General features: G+C 38.4%; 1 protein-coding gene across 1 annotated transcript in view; it reads right to left on the reverse strand.

Moving 5' to 3' along the window:
* Positions 1 to 795: 795 nt before the first annotated feature.
* Positions 796 to 18,279, reverse strand: part of NEB (nebulin) — a 225,939-nt gene continuing 208,455 nt past the window's right edge. The window contains exons 129-142 of the mRNA XM_065880211.1: positions 18,144 to 18,236; positions 17,002 to 17,094; positions 14,924 to 15,016; positions 14,345 to 14,437; positions 9,841 to 9,933; positions 8,182 to 8,274; positions 7,798 to 7,890; positions 7,376 to 7,468; positions 6,503 to 6,610; positions 6,214 to 6,397; positions 5,816 to 5,908; positions 4,717 to 4,863; positions 4,316 to 4,422; positions 796 to 1,271 (exon numbers count right to left, since the gene is read on the reverse strand). Coding sequence (XP_065736283.1) covers positions 1,098 to 1,271; positions 4,316 to 4,422; positions 4,717 to 4,863; positions 5,816 to 5,908; positions 6,214 to 6,397; positions 6,503 to 6,610; positions 7,376 to 7,468; positions 7,798 to 7,890; positions 8,182 to 8,274; positions 9,841 to 9,933; positions 14,345 to 14,437; positions 14,924 to 15,016; positions 17,002 to 17,094; positions 18,144 to 18,236 — 1,557 coding nt within the window. The 3' untranslated portion in view covers positions 796 to 1,097. The remainder of the gene's footprint in view (positions 1,272 to 4,315; positions 4,423 to 4,716; positions 4,864 to 5,815; positions 5,909 to 6,213; positions 6,398 to 6,502; positions 6,611 to 7,375; positions 7,469 to 7,797; positions 7,891 to 8,181; positions 8,275 to 9,840; positions 9,934 to 14,344; positions 14,438 to 14,923; positions 15,017 to 17,001; positions 17,095 to 18,143; positions 18,237 to 18,279) is intronic.

Here is an 18,279-nt window from a genome sequence, read left to right on the forward strand (position 1 = left end):
GGCATGTAGAAGCATCACCCCAGTCTCTGCCTTCATTTTCACATGTACTCTTTGCTCTTGAGTCTCAGACACACATTAAGAAGCTTTAGGACAGCAGTATTACTACGGCTCTAAAGTATTGTGGACAGATCTTTTGCTTTTTAGAAAGGATACTCTATAAACTTAAGCACAAGCCATTATTGGTTGGCACTCCACCCTTTGCCCATGCCTTTGCCACAAACTGCCAGCCCACTGGATACACACGGGGAAGATCCCCTTTGGGATCCCACAGGTCCCACAGCTATTTCTAAAGCCATAAGGAAAGCTTGTGTATACAAGTATGGATAGAGTTTTGAGAAAGTCTACACTTGTGCATTTTTTTTTTAATTGAAGTATAGTTGATCTACAATGTTGTGTCTGGTGCATTTAATACTTTTTTAAGTTTAATTTTTTTAGTGAAGTCTAGTGTAGGGGGTTTGCTTTTGTTGAAGTTTTTATTTGTAGATCTTTAAAAATAAATAATGCTCATTCCATCAGTGGTGTTTGTTGCAGAAGTGCAGATTTTATTAGTTACTAGCTTAACACCAGTTTATATTGACTAGTCGCTTTATAACTTCAGAACTACAGTCAGCAAGGAAAAGGTGAATATCTGCCATTAAAAAAAATGTGTTTAACATGTTTAGAACTCTTGATTTAGAAAAGAAATACTGTTAAAACATTTTCATAATGGAGAAAGATTCTGGGTTGAGGCAACAGTAATATAACAACAATGCAGAAACTTTAAAAATGTCTATTCTGAAATTTAACATTTTAAAACCCAAAGGAAAATTTAATAATGGCAATTAAAAGACCTATGGGTTTAATGTTGTCTCAGGTTTTATGTGCAAGTCCAGAAGATAGAAGTCTAGTTTAATAATTGGACAGATTAGTTGTACTAACCTTTGTTTTCCTGGTGAATTATTGGGGTACATATAGAAACAAGGGATGGTACAACCATGAATCATATTGACACAAAAAGCACTACGCAGCTTCAGAACTCGGGGAATAGTGGAGAGTCTAAACAAATGCTGACGGCAAGATCTGTAGGTGCTGTAGACAGATGCAGTGCTTTGAAGTTCCTAAATAGCTTCAACATAGTTGGCTGGGAGCATGCCCGTCCTGCCAGTCCTCTGCACGGTGCCATACATCCAACCTTCATCAACAGTTTGAACATTTACAATGGCATCCCCATCTTTGAAGGACACCTCATCTGCATCTGCAGCCATATAGTCATACATGGCACGGAAGATTTTCTATCGGCAAAGACAAAAAAGGGAAATATATATTAGATTTGCAGCAATTAACCCGAACACCTAATTTTAGTTTCCACCAACTTAACTTGCACAAAACAGAATGTGCAACTACCTACCACCAAAACTAAAAGACAACTCACAAACTAGGAGAAAATATTTGCTAATCATATATCTAATAAGGGATCACTATCCAGACTATATAAAAAAAAAAACTCCTATAATTCAATACTGAAAAGGGACAGGGGCAAAAGATCTGAATTCTCCAAAGAAGATGATAAACCAAGAGCCAATAAGCCCGTGAAAAGATGCTTGACATCGTCAGTCATCAGGAAAATGCAAAACTACAATGAAATACCCCTTCACACACACTGGAATGGTGATAATTGAAAAGATAGTAACAAGTGTTGGGGAGGATATGGGAAAATTTGAATCTTTATAAACCGTTGGTGGGAAAGGAAAATGGTGCAGACACTTTGGAAAACAGTTTTGGAAGTTCTTCCCATTTTAAGAGTTACCATGTGACCTAGCAATTCTACTCCTAGGTATATACACGAGGAATGAACATAAGTCCACATAGTAACTTGTACATCCGTATTCATAACGGCATTATTTGTAACAGCCAAAAAGTGGAACTAGCCCAAATGCCCATCAACTGATGAATGAATAAAGAAAAGGTATTCCCATACAATTAAATATTTGCTAATAAAAGGGATGAAGTACTGATACATGATACAACATGGATAACCTCAAAACATTAAGAAGCCAGTCACAGAAGACCACATGTTGTGTGATTTCATTTATATGAAATATATCCCAAATAGGCAAATATATACAGAAAGTACATTAGTGGATGTACTAATCTAGTGTTTTGGAGAAAAAAATTTGAAAAATCATAGCAATATTGCATGTTTTTCTCACTTTTGGAATTTGGGAGCATACCAGTAGTAAAAGTTTGGAAAGCTAACCTCCACAATGTTTTTTGTTAAAGAATTGTAGCATGGTGGGAAAGGAAAATGGAGCATTACTAATCAACAGGCATAAAGTTTCAGTTAAGCAAGATGAATAAACCCTAGAGATCTGTTCTAGAGATCTCTAGGGATCTGTACACAACCTTGAATCTATAGTAAACAATAATGCATTATACGCTTAAAAATATAAGGGTAGGTTGATCTCGTGTTCTCACAACAATGAAATAAGGTTTTTAAAAACTAACAATTTAGAGATAAAAATAAAATTTGAAAGTGCCCAAATTTTCTTTATAGGAGCAGTCACTGGTTAGTAATTTGGTATGACACCTACATATTTTTTCCTAGCATTCTGAAATATACACAACATATATTCACATTCAAGGATAGGTTCCCCCCACCCCACATAAGTGGAATACTACTATAAATAGTACTCTGACTTGTTCCTTCCACTTAATATAGCTTGGAAGTCTTTCCATATGAATATAGATTGATCACATTCTTTTTTACTGCTGTAGAGAATTCCATATTTTAGTACTATCGCAAATTATTTAGCCATTTCTATATTTCTGGACATTTAATTGTCACCATGTTTTTGTCACCATGTTTTCATCCACTAACCCTATAGTGTTTGTCTTTGGGCAGATATTTCAAAAGAAAGCTTTTAAAAGTAAAAGTATTTGGTCAAAGGCATGTGCCTTTTAAGTAAGTTTTTTTAGAAAGTTCACTACTGTAATGTTCTAATATACTTTTATTGTTGCATATTTCTGGTTAGTAGTCAAATGGTGAACATGTTTTTTTTTGTTGGCCATTTTTAAAAATTTTGCTGTATATTGTCTATTCATATGCTTCCAGGTTTTATTTTGAAGGGAAGGGGGATAATATGTCAATGAACTTTGGATACTTTTTGCGTTTTTAGATATTAATCTTTTTATTGAGTACAATATTTTTTCCCAGTTTGACATTTCTTTTTGCTATAAAAACATTTAACCTTTTATGGTCAAATCTGTCAGTCTTTTCCTTTACATATCTAGATTTTGGAGTCTGCTGAGGAAGGCTTTCCGCATTTCCAATTGTAAAAGTAGTCTCTCTTTTTCTGTAGTATTTTAGTTTTCCTTTTTTTTTTTCTCTGCTGATTTGTAATTCTTTTAGGGTCCATTTTTGGACTTCATCTATTTTAAAATTATTCTCATGCTAAATTCATATTTAATTACAATAGATTTGTAGCATATTTTGCTCTTATGGTTAAGTCCTTTCCTATTATCATTTTCAAAATTTGCTTATTCTTGCATCTTTACTCTTTCAAATAAATTATAGGATTAATGTATAAAAATTTTTTAAATTTTACTAGGATTTGATTGGAATTGCCTTGAATTTATGGATTTGTTTCTGGAGAAATGACTTCAAGATTCCCTTCCTGAACTATAATGGGTCTCAATACTTACTTAAGTCTTATGTCCTTTAGTAAAGATAGTTTTCTACATACAAATATTGTTCATTTCAATCCTAAAGAATTATGTTTTTGTAATATTATGAATGAGATCCAGGGTTTTAAACTAAGTAGTCCTGGTGAATTGTGAACATGATTTGACTTATTTCTTCAATGTATATTAATAGGGGATATCTAAGATATGACCAGATTACATGTGTGACATGTGCATACACATATATTTGGGTTGGCCAAGAAGTTCGTTCGGGTTTTTCTGTAAGATGATGGGGAAAAATCCGAACGAGCTCTTTGGCCAGCCCAATATATTCTGGAAGAATGATTCCAAGCCACAGATGCTTTGCTTTAAGATAGTGGGTGGGTCTAATGAGACCAAAATGATGACTTTGCTTTAGGCTTTTTTTTTTTTTTTGGTGTGTTTGTTTTCAATCACCGAGTAATGCTTTTTAATTAATGTGAGTTGCTAATGAAGGTTTTCTGATAATTTATTACTGTTAGCATGAGATGTGTAGTAAAAGAGCATTATGTAAAATAGAAGATGCGGTTAATAAAAAAAAAAGACCAGAATACCTATAATCATTATTGCACATATCAAAAAGTGAGAATGACTTCAGTAAGTTACTGTTACTTACTCCAGCAGTAGATGGATGAGATGGGATGGAGGATACCGTTGTCTGCTGGGTAGCAACTGAAGATGATCGTTGCTGTGGGAGCTCTGTGGTTTTTGCATGTTTGTAAGCTGAAAAGGGAGAAAATGGTTTATTAGGAGAAAACGTGACTAGACCTCATTTAATCTGTGATTAGCAACTGAGCTAATCTTTTCCCCTAATTTAAAAAGAATGATTTCCAAGATTGGAGGAATGAAAATGAAATAGCTAACTGCGTGTACCTCTCCACAATTCTAGCCCTCTCATTAGAAGAAAGGATCTAGATGTTTTTTGTTGTGTTTTTACTCAAAGCATCTCTTAACAGTAACCTCCAGCGAGCTAGCTGGTTGGCCGTGGCTGTCAAGGTCAGGGCCATCCACGTGTACCTGGTGAGGTTGCAGAGAAGAAGACGCCCCCGTCGCTGTAGGTGGAGAGGTGGGCACCTTCTGAATGCTCGGACTTCTCCTCGCCGCCACTGACGCTCAGTGCGCTGGCAGATCGAGACTGCTCCCGGCTCCGGCGCTGAGCTTGTGCTGGGGAGGTAAGACCCATTGGAGAGGGAGCAGAGGTGAAACTTTTTATAGCAGCAATGCCTAACGGTAATTGACTCTCAGTTGGCTTTTGTTTGTTGTCATGCATGCAGGGTTTTAAGTAGATTTCTGTGGATTAAACCCTCAAAAACTCTAATGATACATTTTCCAGATGACAGTTTAATCACCCAAGGTCCCCTATCCGTTAAGTGGTACAGCCAGGCTTCCAATCCTGGAGTCTGTCCTTGACTACTACTCCATCCCTCTATCCTGCTCATTTTCCGGGCTCACTAAAATGAACAGATAGTAATGTGCACAAATTCCACCTTTCAACTTCTACAGAACGTGCCCCCTAACTTCCAAATTTATTTAGATACACTTTCTCTGTGTTTCCGCAATCTGTGTGCAGACCTTTAAAATTGTACATGTCAGGGTGTAACCACTGATTTACTGGTCTCTCTTCATCAGTGGACTAGAGTATAAATCCTTTGAGACTTATAGGCACTACATATTGTTTTACTTTTAACATGAATAGAAGGCATAAAGGTATGTGGCCTGTTTCGTTGAGTGGCTAATCTTCCTTGACATAAGAGAGTTCAGAAAGTTGTTAAAGGGCAAATCCATTCTCTTCCCTTTGCTTATGTATTTCTTTTTTTTTTTTTTTCATTATTTCTCCCAACAGAAAGATGTACTACCTTTTTTTCTTTAGGAAAAAAAAAAAATGATAATGGGGACTGAAGGGGACTTACCCTTAGGCAGTGAAACAATCTTTCCTAACTTGAACTTGTCTAGAAAATGAGCTTGGCCCACTAGTCAAGGAGGTGTTCTTATGCTGAATGGGTGACTCAGGAAATTGAAAGCCCTGGAGGAGACGAACTTCTGAGCCTAAAAGCCACTGGCACTAGCCCACTAAATGGTGATGTTTACGTCGTAAGCCTTTTGTGGCATCACATACCATTAATCATGTGTAAGCTTCGGGACTGAATGTTGTCTTCTGCTGGATCATAGTCAAAAACTGAGCCAGGATTTGTACGCCAGACACGTAAACCTGAAAATGAGATTCAGGATCAGCACAGATGTTCTTGGACGCTTGTGATAGCTTGGAGACCAAGGCATGAACCTAAACAACCACAGGCGGATTGAATAACACTCATTGAGCTTAGTTCTAGGAGGGGAACAAAGCATAAAGTAGATTTCAGCTTTGCAAACAGTGAAATGATAGGGGTTTTCTTTCACATCTAATGAAAACACAGATTGAGGTCCTCTGGCCTTTGCTTTGCTCTAGATAATGTCACTTGTGTTCTTCTACCTTCCTTAACTTAACGTTGATTTTTCTCCCCAGGCTCCAATTACCTGTAATAGTCTCCTGATCCTGGTCATTCCGTTTTTGTTCCATTTCTACCACTTTTCTCTGAATACCTCGGTAGTTAATGTCACTGAAGTCTTGTGTGTTCTTCTTTACTCGTTCAGTGATGGGGTCTGTCACCACTGGTGTGAAGCAACCCTTGTGTTTCTCGAAGTCTTCATGATATTTCACCTGAAATTTCATGAGTTCACTTGGTGAAAATAGGATGGTGTGATCATTTCCTTTTTTACATGTTCCAACAGGCCACCCACCCAATCTGAGGAATTCCTGACTCACCGTTGAGATGTGGCGTTGGGTCTCCCTCACCCGTCTCATCTCTGGCGTGTCCAAGACATAGGCAGCTTTGCCTTGTATTTGTTTCCGGAAGCTATCAGAATAAAGCACCTGACAGAGGAGAGACCATGAATGAGGACAGGTTGTGGTACCATCCTAATTCTGAAGCCTCAAAACCTTTCCAACAGATGGAGGTGAAAGAAACTGGGGAGGGAAGGTTGAGTCACCTGAAAAGCCCCAGCTAGCCCGTGACCGACAGAGGAACAGTTAGCATGAGGGTGGACAGGCAGGGCTTGAATGAGACAAAGGATTTCTTTTGAGTTTGAGGAGACAGGGCAAAGTATAATTTTGAAAGGAAGGGGAAAAAGTGATCTCTTGAATTTGCTGGGAATTGTAGCACCAGCACATTGGATGATATTTGGAGCTAAACGTGATACTGACGTTTGAAAGAACTATCCTTTAAAACAAGTGATCATTTTTTGAAGGATTATGTCCAGATTTCATAAACCAATATGCTAATACAGAAATCAAAGTCTCAGAAATGAAAAACCCAAAATATCAAAGTCAGAGAAGGCTTCCATTTCAGAGTATTACCTGTTTCATAAGGTATCTTAAAAAAGTATTGCTGAAGATTGAGGATGTTAGGAAGTCAATTTGTTACACTTGGTTACATAAGACTACCTCAGAGTAAAGTAAAACGGAAGAGGAAACACTGGCAATTAACTTGTTACTTCTTAGTACAGTCATTTGGAATTTAAAAGCACAGTTATGTTAATTTTAGTGTGAATTTTCAGTTGAATAAAAACACTTTTTTATGATGTTAAAATGTTATTTTCCAAGTTGTTGCACTACTCCTCCTTTAGTCCTAGAAAATACCGAGCTAATGTTTTCTTGGTTGCGCTTAGCTCTCTCCATCTCTGGAGTGACCGGTGTTGGAGTTGCTTTTCTCATATTCTCTTTGTACAATACCTAGAGGGGCCAAGAGAGCATCCAGATATCAGAGAGCAGAAACCCAGTTCTGAAAACCATCATCGAGCTGTTGTTATGGCTCAGTTATGTCACACTCTATAAAAACACCTCAAGAAGAGAAAGCCATTAAAGTGTTATTGTAGAAAGCAAAAAGTGACGAAAGAAGTAAATCAGGTGAGCCGGTGGGGTTGGTATGTCATTTTTAAGTAGGTAAAGAAGAATTTTAAAAGATAAAAGTTTTGGGGAAACTGTGAGATAAGTTAGTGGTATAACCATGTTTGCCAGACTTGTTAAAAGTGTCACCATTTCTTTTTTCCTCTCTCAAATACCGAGCTAAAGTTTTCTTGATTGCGTTTGACTCTTTCCATCTCGGGAGTAAAGAGTGCGGGGGTGGCTTTCCCCAGGTTCTCTTTGTATAACACCTGTGAGATACAAAGGTGGACCTGAAAGTCACTAGGAGGCAGTATTCAGGCTATTCAATATAATGCAATTTGGGGGAGAAAACTCCAGGTTTAATCTATTACTATTAGTGAGTACAACTCTAGAAGAAAGCTTAAAAAACAGTTAATGGCAACAGTAAATGTATATCATTTAGGGGAGATTGTAAAAAGCTGGCATCTTGTTTGTTTTAACCTGAGATGGAGTTAGGAGCAGGTCAAACGGCAGGGGTTACTTTGCAAAATTAAAAGCACTTTCATTTCTCAAGACAATACCGAGCTAATGTTCTCTTGATTGCGTTTGACTCTCTGCATCTCTGGAGTGACAAGGGTTGGGGTGCCTTTCCCCACATTTTCTTTGTACAAAACCTACATGAGTCCAATGGATCCAAAAAGCCAAAAAGGAAAAAAAGAATTGCAGTTACCAAAAGATTAAACAGAACAGATCATTTGTTAGGAGGCTCAGGGTGCTAAACCATTTGGGCAATAAGGTTAGATGGAAAGACATTTCCAAAACAAGTTGATGTAGTTACAGCAAGACACATTTCTAGGTTAGGACCCTGCCCTGAAATCCTTACAGCCTGCAAGACAGAACTGCAGTTTTTGTGCCTAGTTCTGGGATGTGGGGCAGGGATGGGAAACTGCCTTCACTCTCCCACTAATCTATGCATGTCAAGCTCCTGACAGGTCATCTCACAGGACTTAGGGCATGCGCTTGAATAACACAGAAGGTGGAGGCTGCTCCCTAAATAGCATAGGGAGACTGGACCCTTTTGCCACACTTGAACTCACATAGACACATCAGGAAAATGTATCCTTGCTATCATCTGTGCTCTGCCTCTTGCTTTAGTTCAGTACATCATCATACGTAGTAAGGAAAAATGTTTTCAGCAATTAGATCACTATCATGGTAAGTCAATAGGAAACACTGTGATAAATTCCCAGCCTCGCTGTCACCTCAGTGTCATTCTTGGGGTCACAGGAGTTTCGGGATATGGCATTCAAGAGGAAGAATTCTGTCAAAGAAGTGGTTCTCAAAGCTGAAGTCCCTGGATAGCAAGGTCAGCATCACCTGAGACCCTGCTGGAAATGCAAACTTTCTGGCCCACCCCAGATCTACAGAATGAGAGACCGTGGGCTTCCCGGTGATTCTAATGCACACTAGTCTCAGGAGTCCTGCGTTCCAGTATCCGAGGAACCTGCAGACAGTGTAGATGTGGAGGGCCGCTGGCGCTTCACTGTGTACGCTAATGTCCCCACACAAACCCCAATGCCCCAGCAGTCTATAAACGTATAAAATATCACAGAGTGCAGGCTTACAGAAAACGGCTTACTAAAATTAGCAGCTGAAGACCATGATAAATACAGAAGAACAAAGAGAACTAAAACTGGTAAAACAAAAAACAGTTCGAGTGACACTTTCATTTTTAAGTAAATTGACATTCATTTGCCAAAACCACTACTGGATCTTAAATTTATGTCGTTATCCCTGAAGGGAGAGGATTAGGGGTTATTTTTCCCCAAGGTCTCTTTGTCCAAATCCGGCAGGGTAAATTAGAACCTAAAGTCAGGTGCAAAAACACAACAAAATCACAACTCCACTGTCTAGAAAGAGCCCTGTCCACACCTACTACGCCACTCCCCAAATTTCACAAGTACGTAAAACAAAGAGACCTTAGGGGTAATGGATAGAGAGTAAGTTTAGGGAGAGAGGAGCAAAAGGATGATTTATTACTTTCTGATATTACAACTTTAAAATATGGATTAAAGCAACCTTGTTTTTATGGAGTTAAGTCTAGGAGTAGCTCTAAAGGGAAGAAGGATCAATGTGATTAAGAAATGCACAAAATTTCAGTTGTCTTTAAAAAGTAGGATTAATATGTATTATTTTAAATCATTAAAGAAGTAGTTTCTTTTTTTTCCTTGCCAAAGTACCGAGCTAATATTTTCTTGATTGTGTTTGACTCTCTCCATCTCTGGAGTGACAGGTAAAGGGGTTCCCTTGCCCATGTTTTCTTTGTATAACACCTGTGTGATGAGAAAGCATCCAGAAAAACAACCATAAGTAACATTACATTTGTTGTGAGATTTTAAGGGTCAGTTCAACTTCCTTGTTATCAAATGACACAGTAGTCTGAGGAGCCAGGAGTTATGTGCTAACAAGATGCCACAAAAAAATGTAATGATAGCCACTTTTGGGATTAGCAAACTGACACTATCTGGGGTAGCAGGTAGTTGCTGGGGAAAGACTGGAGTTATCCTCCCAAACAGTCACTTGGGGATTTGAGATTGTTAGAACTTGGTTGTGTCGTTATCCAAGCAAACTAAAAGAAAAAGGGTTTCAAAAAACATTTTTTTAAATGCCAGATATAACAGAAATCAGAATTAACTTGGAAAAAAAAATCCATGGTAGTACCACAGAAATGTGAAAGTACGTCCTTTTGCTAAGTGAGGTATGTTAGAAGCAAAGGAAGGGAAGTGGATTTAAAAGAAGAATAAATGTTAAGAATCAACTTAATTATGAGATTAAATGGCATCTATTTTCCCTTTTGTTCCAAAATACCGAGCTAAGGTTCTCTTGATTGAGTTTGACTCTCTGCATCTCTGGAGTGATGGAGATTGGGATTCCTGTGCCCAGGTTTTCTTTGTATAGCACCTGTGTGATAGGAAAGCATCCAGAACAAAAAGAGCAATCAACCACTCTCCCCTTCTTGCAGAGCAGCTGGGAGTAGAAGGACAAGGAGGAAGAGAACCAGTTAGAGGAAGGGAAATACCAGAAGCTTCTAGATCCAACCTGTAGGAGCCTAAAGACGTCCTTAAAAGCAAGGGAATGCAGGAAGGAGCAGGGAAACTAAGAAATTTGAAAGAATTTTACTGTTTTGTTGAACTAGTCTCTGCATCACTGAGCAAAGGAGAGCACCATGGAAGGGAATGATGAGCTGCGCCCCCCAGCTTGTTTTGAGGTTGGGGAAAAAAAGGGCAGAGGCAGAAGGAGAACCAAGGAAGTTATTTTGATTTGGAAATGTTATTAATAAACCACATAAGGATATTTAGGTTTAATAAACACTGCATATATGAAGATGCATACACACAAGTCTTCTTTTGTTGATTTTCAAAAGAAGTCAAGGTATTTAATTTTTAGTTTAGGTGAACATATTGGGAAGAATTAATTATATTTAAATGGAGAACAGTGACAAAATGCTAAAAAAAAAAAAACCTGAAAATATCTATACAAATACCAGTAGAGACCAAGAAGGTTAGACTAGGAAATGAAGCCAACAGTTTAAATTTATTTGCAGAATAAATTTTTGTAAGCTTTACGTTCAAATGAAAGTTGCCAAAGCAGGATAATGTGGGTGCCTAGAGACTGGGAATGCTATGTTTTTAAACATATTGGAATATCATATTGAACATTTTTTAAGTGATGTTAATGTTCAACCAAAATGGGGAAACGGATTCATGGGAAATGGCAGCATTAAGTTGCAAACAAGACACAAGACGTGTCAAAGTTTTTACTGGGATAAGTTGATTAGGTTTTAAAATATAGCCATTAATCTTTTTAAAAAATGGTTTAAAATTAGTTAAAGGGTTTTTGTTTGTTTGCTTTTTAAATACCGAACTAAAGTTTTCTTGATTGTGTTTGACTCTCTCCATCTCTGGAGTGATGGGAACTGGAATCCCTTTCCCGATGTTTTCTTTATACAACACCTGTACGATACAAGAAAGCATCCAGAAAAAAAAAGAGCAGTCAAAAACAGCCCTTTCATCTATCGTGTAAGGAACGTACTATGAAACACAGACGTCAAACAGGAAAGACAAATTCACCAAGTCAATCTGTTTTTTCAAGCACAGATCTGGATGAAAACATGCTCCATATTTCCTTGGCTAAAGTGCTGGTGTATTTGATGTTCAACTTTTAAGCTAACTCATATATTAAATGTTGGTTTTCTGTGTTAGGAATTAAGAAAAAAAATTAATTTCATAAAATTACTAAAATGCTTAGTGTACAATAGAAAGGTTATTTTTTAATTAGATGGGCAAATACTTATTTTCCCTACAAAGAACATCTGTTTTACAGAATAACAGATATTTTAAACCCTAGGTCAAATCTATACAATATAGGAAATTGGTCTTTCTTGGGTAAATTCAAGTTATAGAGGTGGTCAAGTCTAAATACATAGCACTGTTTATCTTCCATAGAATCTTAAAGGCTCTATGCACCACTGGATAAAAATTGCCTAAATGCAACCTATGTAAAAATTAACACAAATGGTTACTTAAAGAAATTGTCCAGGATCATCAGGATCATTAATATCTCAAATAGATATGAACAATAATATACTTACTGTAATACAGAAGAAAATGATTTTTAAATAGTTTTGAAAATTAATGTAAACCTTTCCAAAAGAAGGAATAATAATATATACCTATAGGGAAAACAGTGAATATAACATTCCGAAAATATTATCAATTTATACCGAAAATTTAATAAAATCAAAAGGTTGTTAGTGAATAGTAATTAAAAACAAAACAAAACAAAAAGACAGTGGGACCAAAGAAAGTTACTTAATTGTGTGAAAGAATCAAACTTTCAGAAAATATTGAAATGGAGAATTAAACATTTTGGATCAAAACTCACCCTCCCAACCTGCCCACCCCGCCAAAAAAAAATCCAGCTAAATTTTCCTAATGACATTTGATTCTCCATCTCAGGCATAAGTAAATCTAAGATCCTTATATAAAAGCTTCACAGACTATTGAATAGTATAGAGTTTTTTAGCAACAAAAATATTAATAAAAGAGAAAATAACATTAAATATAGACTCACGATCTAATTTGTATATTTTTTAAAAGATCAGAAGATCTGGATTTCAATTCATGGAATGGCTTGTTTAGAACAAGTATCAAGATAAGATTGCTTTGGGTTCCAATACTGAGTGATTTTCTTTCTTGGTGCTCTGTTTATCCAGATAGGATCTATGTTAAGCCAAACCTTGTCCCTAGCAAAGGCCACTATTTCTACACATGGCCTCAAGTCCTGTGTCTTTTCTTTCAATGCTAACGCAGCTACATCAAATAAAAATATTCCCAAGTAAATAAAGCTATAGTGTTTGGGGGTTTTGGACATCAATTAACTTCAAAAGTCCCATAAAACGTGAAAAGGGAAGGAAAAGAATCAATGAAACGTTTTAAGGGACTATTATAGGAAGTATAAAATGTTAGAATCAAATGGTGAGTAAAAGATCTGGAAAACAAAAATTTAGTTGATGAGATTTTTTTTTTTAGAAAAATGTGTTAAACTGATTATTTTAAAGGGACTAACAGAAGTTTTGTTTTATACAACGGTATTATCATTTTTTTTTAATGCGAGTTAAAAGAGCTTTCTCCCAAATACCGAGCTAAAGTTCTCCTGGTTGTGCTTGACCCGCTCCATCTCGGGAGTGACTGGGAGGGGAGTCCCCTTGCTCAAGTTCTCTTTGTACAGAATCTGTGTGCACAAAATCAACAATCAAATCAGCCTGGACCCATTGTTTAGGAAGATTTAGCTTTTAAAATAGGTTCTAAAAGTATTTTTGCTTGTTTGTTTTCATAATGACATAAATTGGCCTAAATAACTTTAAGAAATAGAACAAGTACAGATCACCTTTGGCCATTTCATCACATACAGTATGAGGTCTGTCAGTAAGAGGCATTCATAGCGACCGAGCTGCCAGGCTGCAGGAGGAGTCAGTCACTTATATGAGCCTTCTCTCAAAGACAAGGACTCGGCCTTATCAGAGACAACTCAAGTTAACTGAAATTTACATGCCTCATGAGTTGTTGGTAACTCTAAATTAGTGAACAAAAAAAAGGGGGGGGTGTTGGGGGAATAAAATAGTATTAAAAGCTAAATAAATATTAGCTTTCAATGATCCTGAAACTATTCCAAGGAAAGCTCATTTATCTCTCGTGATATACCAAAAATAGCTGAGCCAAGTAAATTCTGTATTTCTGAGTTACTCTGAATTGCTCTGTTGTCTTTGGAATGAAAATGTTCAAGAATCACATTCTTTTAAGAAGAGCTGCAAACAAAATACATCAAACAGAGCCACAAAAAATACACATAAAATTCTAGCTAACATTATCCTTTCGGAGGCATGTTAGATTTTACTTTTGACTTGTGCCACACCGGTTAGAAACACCTGCTGTTACTCAAGGGGAATTTGAGGAAGGAAACACTAAGTATTACAGGTTTTTAAGGAATGTGATCAATAGCTACGTTTTAGGAAAAACATAGTTAAAATTTCACAGCAGAACTAAAATACTAAATTAGATTTGGGTTGAAAATTGAGGTAATATTTGGTATCATTTTCATTATATGAATTTAGTATTTTTACAGGAAAATTATATATTGGTAGTGTTAAAAATATTATTTTAAATAATGGCCCCTAAGAAATACCGAGCTAAAGTTCTCTTGATTGCGTTTGACTCTCTCCATCTCTGGAGTGACAGGGGTTGGGGTTCCTTTCCCCAGATTTTCTTTGTACAAAACCTGTGAGATACAAGAAAGTACCCAAAAGACATTCAAAACAAACACAAAGATTAAGGAAGAGAGAAGATGGGGGGCAGGGGGTGGGTGTGAGGAGGGGGTTTTTTAGTGAGTAATATTTAGTAAGGATAATGCTTTTATTTTTTACTTCACATTTTAAGGATAAACTCTACAATGCTAATTCTGGGCATGAAAAGGTACCACAGAAAAGGTTGAGTTATGAATGGTGAGGAATCTTATGTTAATTCTATTTACAGTATTTCAGCTCTAAGTGCTCACACTTGTCAGTCGCCAAAAGTGTTAAAATACCATCAGAAAATTGAGTCATTTTGTGTAAGTCCAGATGGTCTTGGTCAGGTGGAACACATACACACACGGACACACACAAAATTGGTGTTAAGATGTTGCTTTTTAAAAAAGGATGATGGGTTATTCCGGTAATTTTTTTAATGGGAAATCAAGTATCTTATTTGATATATTTGTAAATACCGAGCTAAAGTTCTCTTGATTGCGTTTGACTCTCTCAATCTCTGGAGTGACAGGGGTTGGAATGCCTGTTCCCAAGTTTTCTTTGTACAAAACCTGTAGAAGATAATTAGAACATCTAAAAAAGTAAAATGACCACGAATCCTTTGGATTACAGCTATATGTGGGCTATTTGGTGGAAACTCATAAAAGCAATCTAGCCTTCAAACATGACACTCAGGGAATAAGGAAGGAAATGCCACAAATATCTATGTTCTCTCTTCAAAAGTAGTAATTTTACTACCTTGAAGACTGTACTAAATTATGCATTTTCTGTAGTCAACATTTAGTACATTCCTTAAATGCATTAAATAGTGCTAATGAATTTAACAATGAAAAAAGTCTAACCATTTCATAACATCTAGTATTAGTCCCTTGAATATAACGGGTCCACAATAGATTTGTACTTCAATCGATGGCTTGGCTTAGATTTTTCTAATCATGTGATCCTCTGTTCCTTCACAGTTGTTGAGAATTTTCTGTTTGTTTTGTATTTTCTTCTGAAAATTCCTAGCTGGCCTTTAGACTGCACGTACCCTTAATGCAAGGAGACTTAAACAGTTTATTTTTCCAGGAAGAGCATTTTTCTCTGAAATTTTTACTGATGATTGCTGGATCTTGCCAATTAGTGTTTTTGAACAGGGAAGAGTCCCTATTTGTTCTGGGTAGTGTCAAAGGAGTGTAAATGTTAATGAAACAAGTAAGGAACTTCCAGAGCCTCTTAGCTTCTTCCATTCCTCCCTCCCTCCCAATGTTAAGAATTTTCAGCCTCAAGGAAGGAATGAATTCTTTTTAAATGGATGGATTCTATGTTGCACTAGAGCACAGGCTGGGGAGCAACACAGAAATCCTAGGGGTTTGTGTCACAGATTAATTCCTAAAATCACTGACAAACTAGTGTTGATTTCTTTGCTAGGAAACTTTTCGGGATCTTTAAATATCTACCATCTTGGTACAAAGTTGTATTTCTTTACTAGGCAAGGCAACGGAACAGATCGTAGACCACAGAACAAAACAAAATCAGAGAAAGGCAAGAAGTTGCAATCAGAAGCAGCAAAGGAGATGCGGGCTGGTTTTCCTGGATTAGTGGACATGTAATTCTAAATGCAGTCTGTACCACTGGGAGCCAGAGTATATGCAGGGAATGCGAAGGGAATGAGGTCTAAATAATACAAACGACTTGCAAGAGAAATAGCAACTGTCTTCTAATGGAAATTAAATGAGAGTTCAGGCCTCCAGGGGCCAGGCGGATCTCTGAAACCAAGATCCTCACCTTTTATGGGCCATCAACTATTTCCCAAACTTCACACAATCTTTTGCTAGTAGCCGGCAATTGCTTAGAAACTGCTTACGGATGGAAGGGCGGCGCGCTGGGGGAGGGGGGACAGGGGGTGTGTGGGCGGAGACGGGGCTAGCTGGACAGAAGGTCGGGAGAAATGTGTACTAAACCTGATATTTCAGGTGTGGGAGAATCCCACCTCCCCCAAAACACACACTGCGCACAGGTGTCTGTGATTCCTGTTAGAGAACAGGGTTAAGGTATAATATACCCTTGTGGGTAGATGACAGCCAGCGCCTTGAACACGCGCTGTATTTACAAGGAGAGAGCAGAGGATACAGGGCAAGGGAGGGGAGGTGGCCGCGGAGACGTCGCTAGGCATGCCTTGGAGAATGCCCTGAGGTATGTATATACATCCATGCATGTATACATATTTCTTTTCTATTACTTTTATGTTTATATGTATATGCTTTTGGTTAACTACCTTGAGATCATCCCAATAAACTTATTACTACAATCGGCACATTTTATTTTAGAAACTGCAGGTATGATGAGCAATCACGAAGCCTAGTGCCTTGTGCTCCTTGATTACGTAAAGACAGAGTTTCCTCTTCTGCTTTTGCAAACCGCACTGCCCCTCACAGGGCAGGGAGGATTCGCGCCATCTCCGGGCTTGGGAAGCCCAGCAGAAGGGAGACGGGGTGAGACAAGCCAACCGGCGGGGGGAGGGCTGAGTACGGGGGAGGGGCCGGGGGCGCGTTACCGAGCTGATGTGCTTCTGTGTCTCCTTGACGCGCTTCACTTCAGGCAGGTCTGGGATGGGGGTTCCTTGTCCAACCGCCTCCTTATACTTCACCTGCAGGTGTAAAAGTGGGAACGTGTGCATGCGTTTGATTAGTAGCCCCGCGACGTGCGAAGTCGCAGTTTAAACAGCACAAAACCTATGCTTAGGGGGAAGGGGGCCACATGCTGATACTGGGTCCGTGCCAAGGACACGGACATTTGGGCTCTCTCTGGTCTCTTTGGGGTGGGGTCCACACTTAGACTGAAGCCCCTTCTCTTCCCTGGGGTCTCCCATGTCTTACAGCCACAGTTCATTGACCCAGGATGGACACACTCACATATACACACCAGGAAGAGCCAGTCTCTGACTCTCACAACTGCTACTTTCTTACAGGTGACAATGGGTCTCTTCTTGACCAAACTTGAGTCAGGCTCCTCTGCACTTTCTTCCCAACTAGGCCTTGAGCTTCGGACTTCCTAGACCATCTCTGCACCTCCCAATTTTAGCCAGAAACCTGCTAAGTCAGTTTAGCCAAAATCCCCCACCCTGGATGTCTCATCATCCTTGATATCTGATCAAATTCCTTAACGCCCTCTGCCCCCAATCCCCCAGGAGAAGTCTGATCACCTTGACCTGCCTCCAGCAAAAATCCTGGTAGGTCGGTTTAGGCAGAATCCCCCATTTACCCCCGATGTTTCTTCTGAGTAATTTTCCATCCACTGATCCTTTCTCCACACCCCGACCTCCCCATCCCCCCATCCCTGTCCAACCATCCCCGCCCCCATAAATCCCTCCTTTCCCTTGTATTTAGAATTGAGCTCAGCTCTATACCGAGATCTCTTTTCCCCTATATCGCAATTGTCCTGAATAAAAATCTTTTTGTTGTTGTTTTAACTGTTTAAACAACTGTCCAGCTCTCGTTTGTTTTGACACAGGCCTCTCCATTTTTTACATCTAACCAGCCCTCATGAAAACTGCCTGGGCACTGCATTATGAAATGACCCTTATTTTAGCAACTTAAGCTGCTTCTGGTGACAAAAGTCATGAGCGCAGCTCAGACATCAGTGTAAATCTGCAAAGGCGAGCAGAAAATTCTGGAAGTCCCCAGTGGCTGTCTTTACCGAGCTAATATGGTCCTGGGTTTGCTTCACTCTCATCATCTCGGGTGTCTTTCCAATCGCCGTTCCTGGTGAGACATCTTCTTTATATAAAACCTGGGCATTCAGAATCAGGACAGTGTTACACAGAAGAAAGGAA

The sequence above is a fragment of the Phocoena phocoena genome, chromosome 7 (assembly GCF_963924675.1).
Source record: "Phocoena phocoena chromosome 7, mPhoPho1.1, whole genome shotgun sequence".
NCBI lineage: Eukaryota > Metazoa > Chordata > Mammalia > Artiodactyla > Phocoenidae > Phocoena > Phocoena phocoena.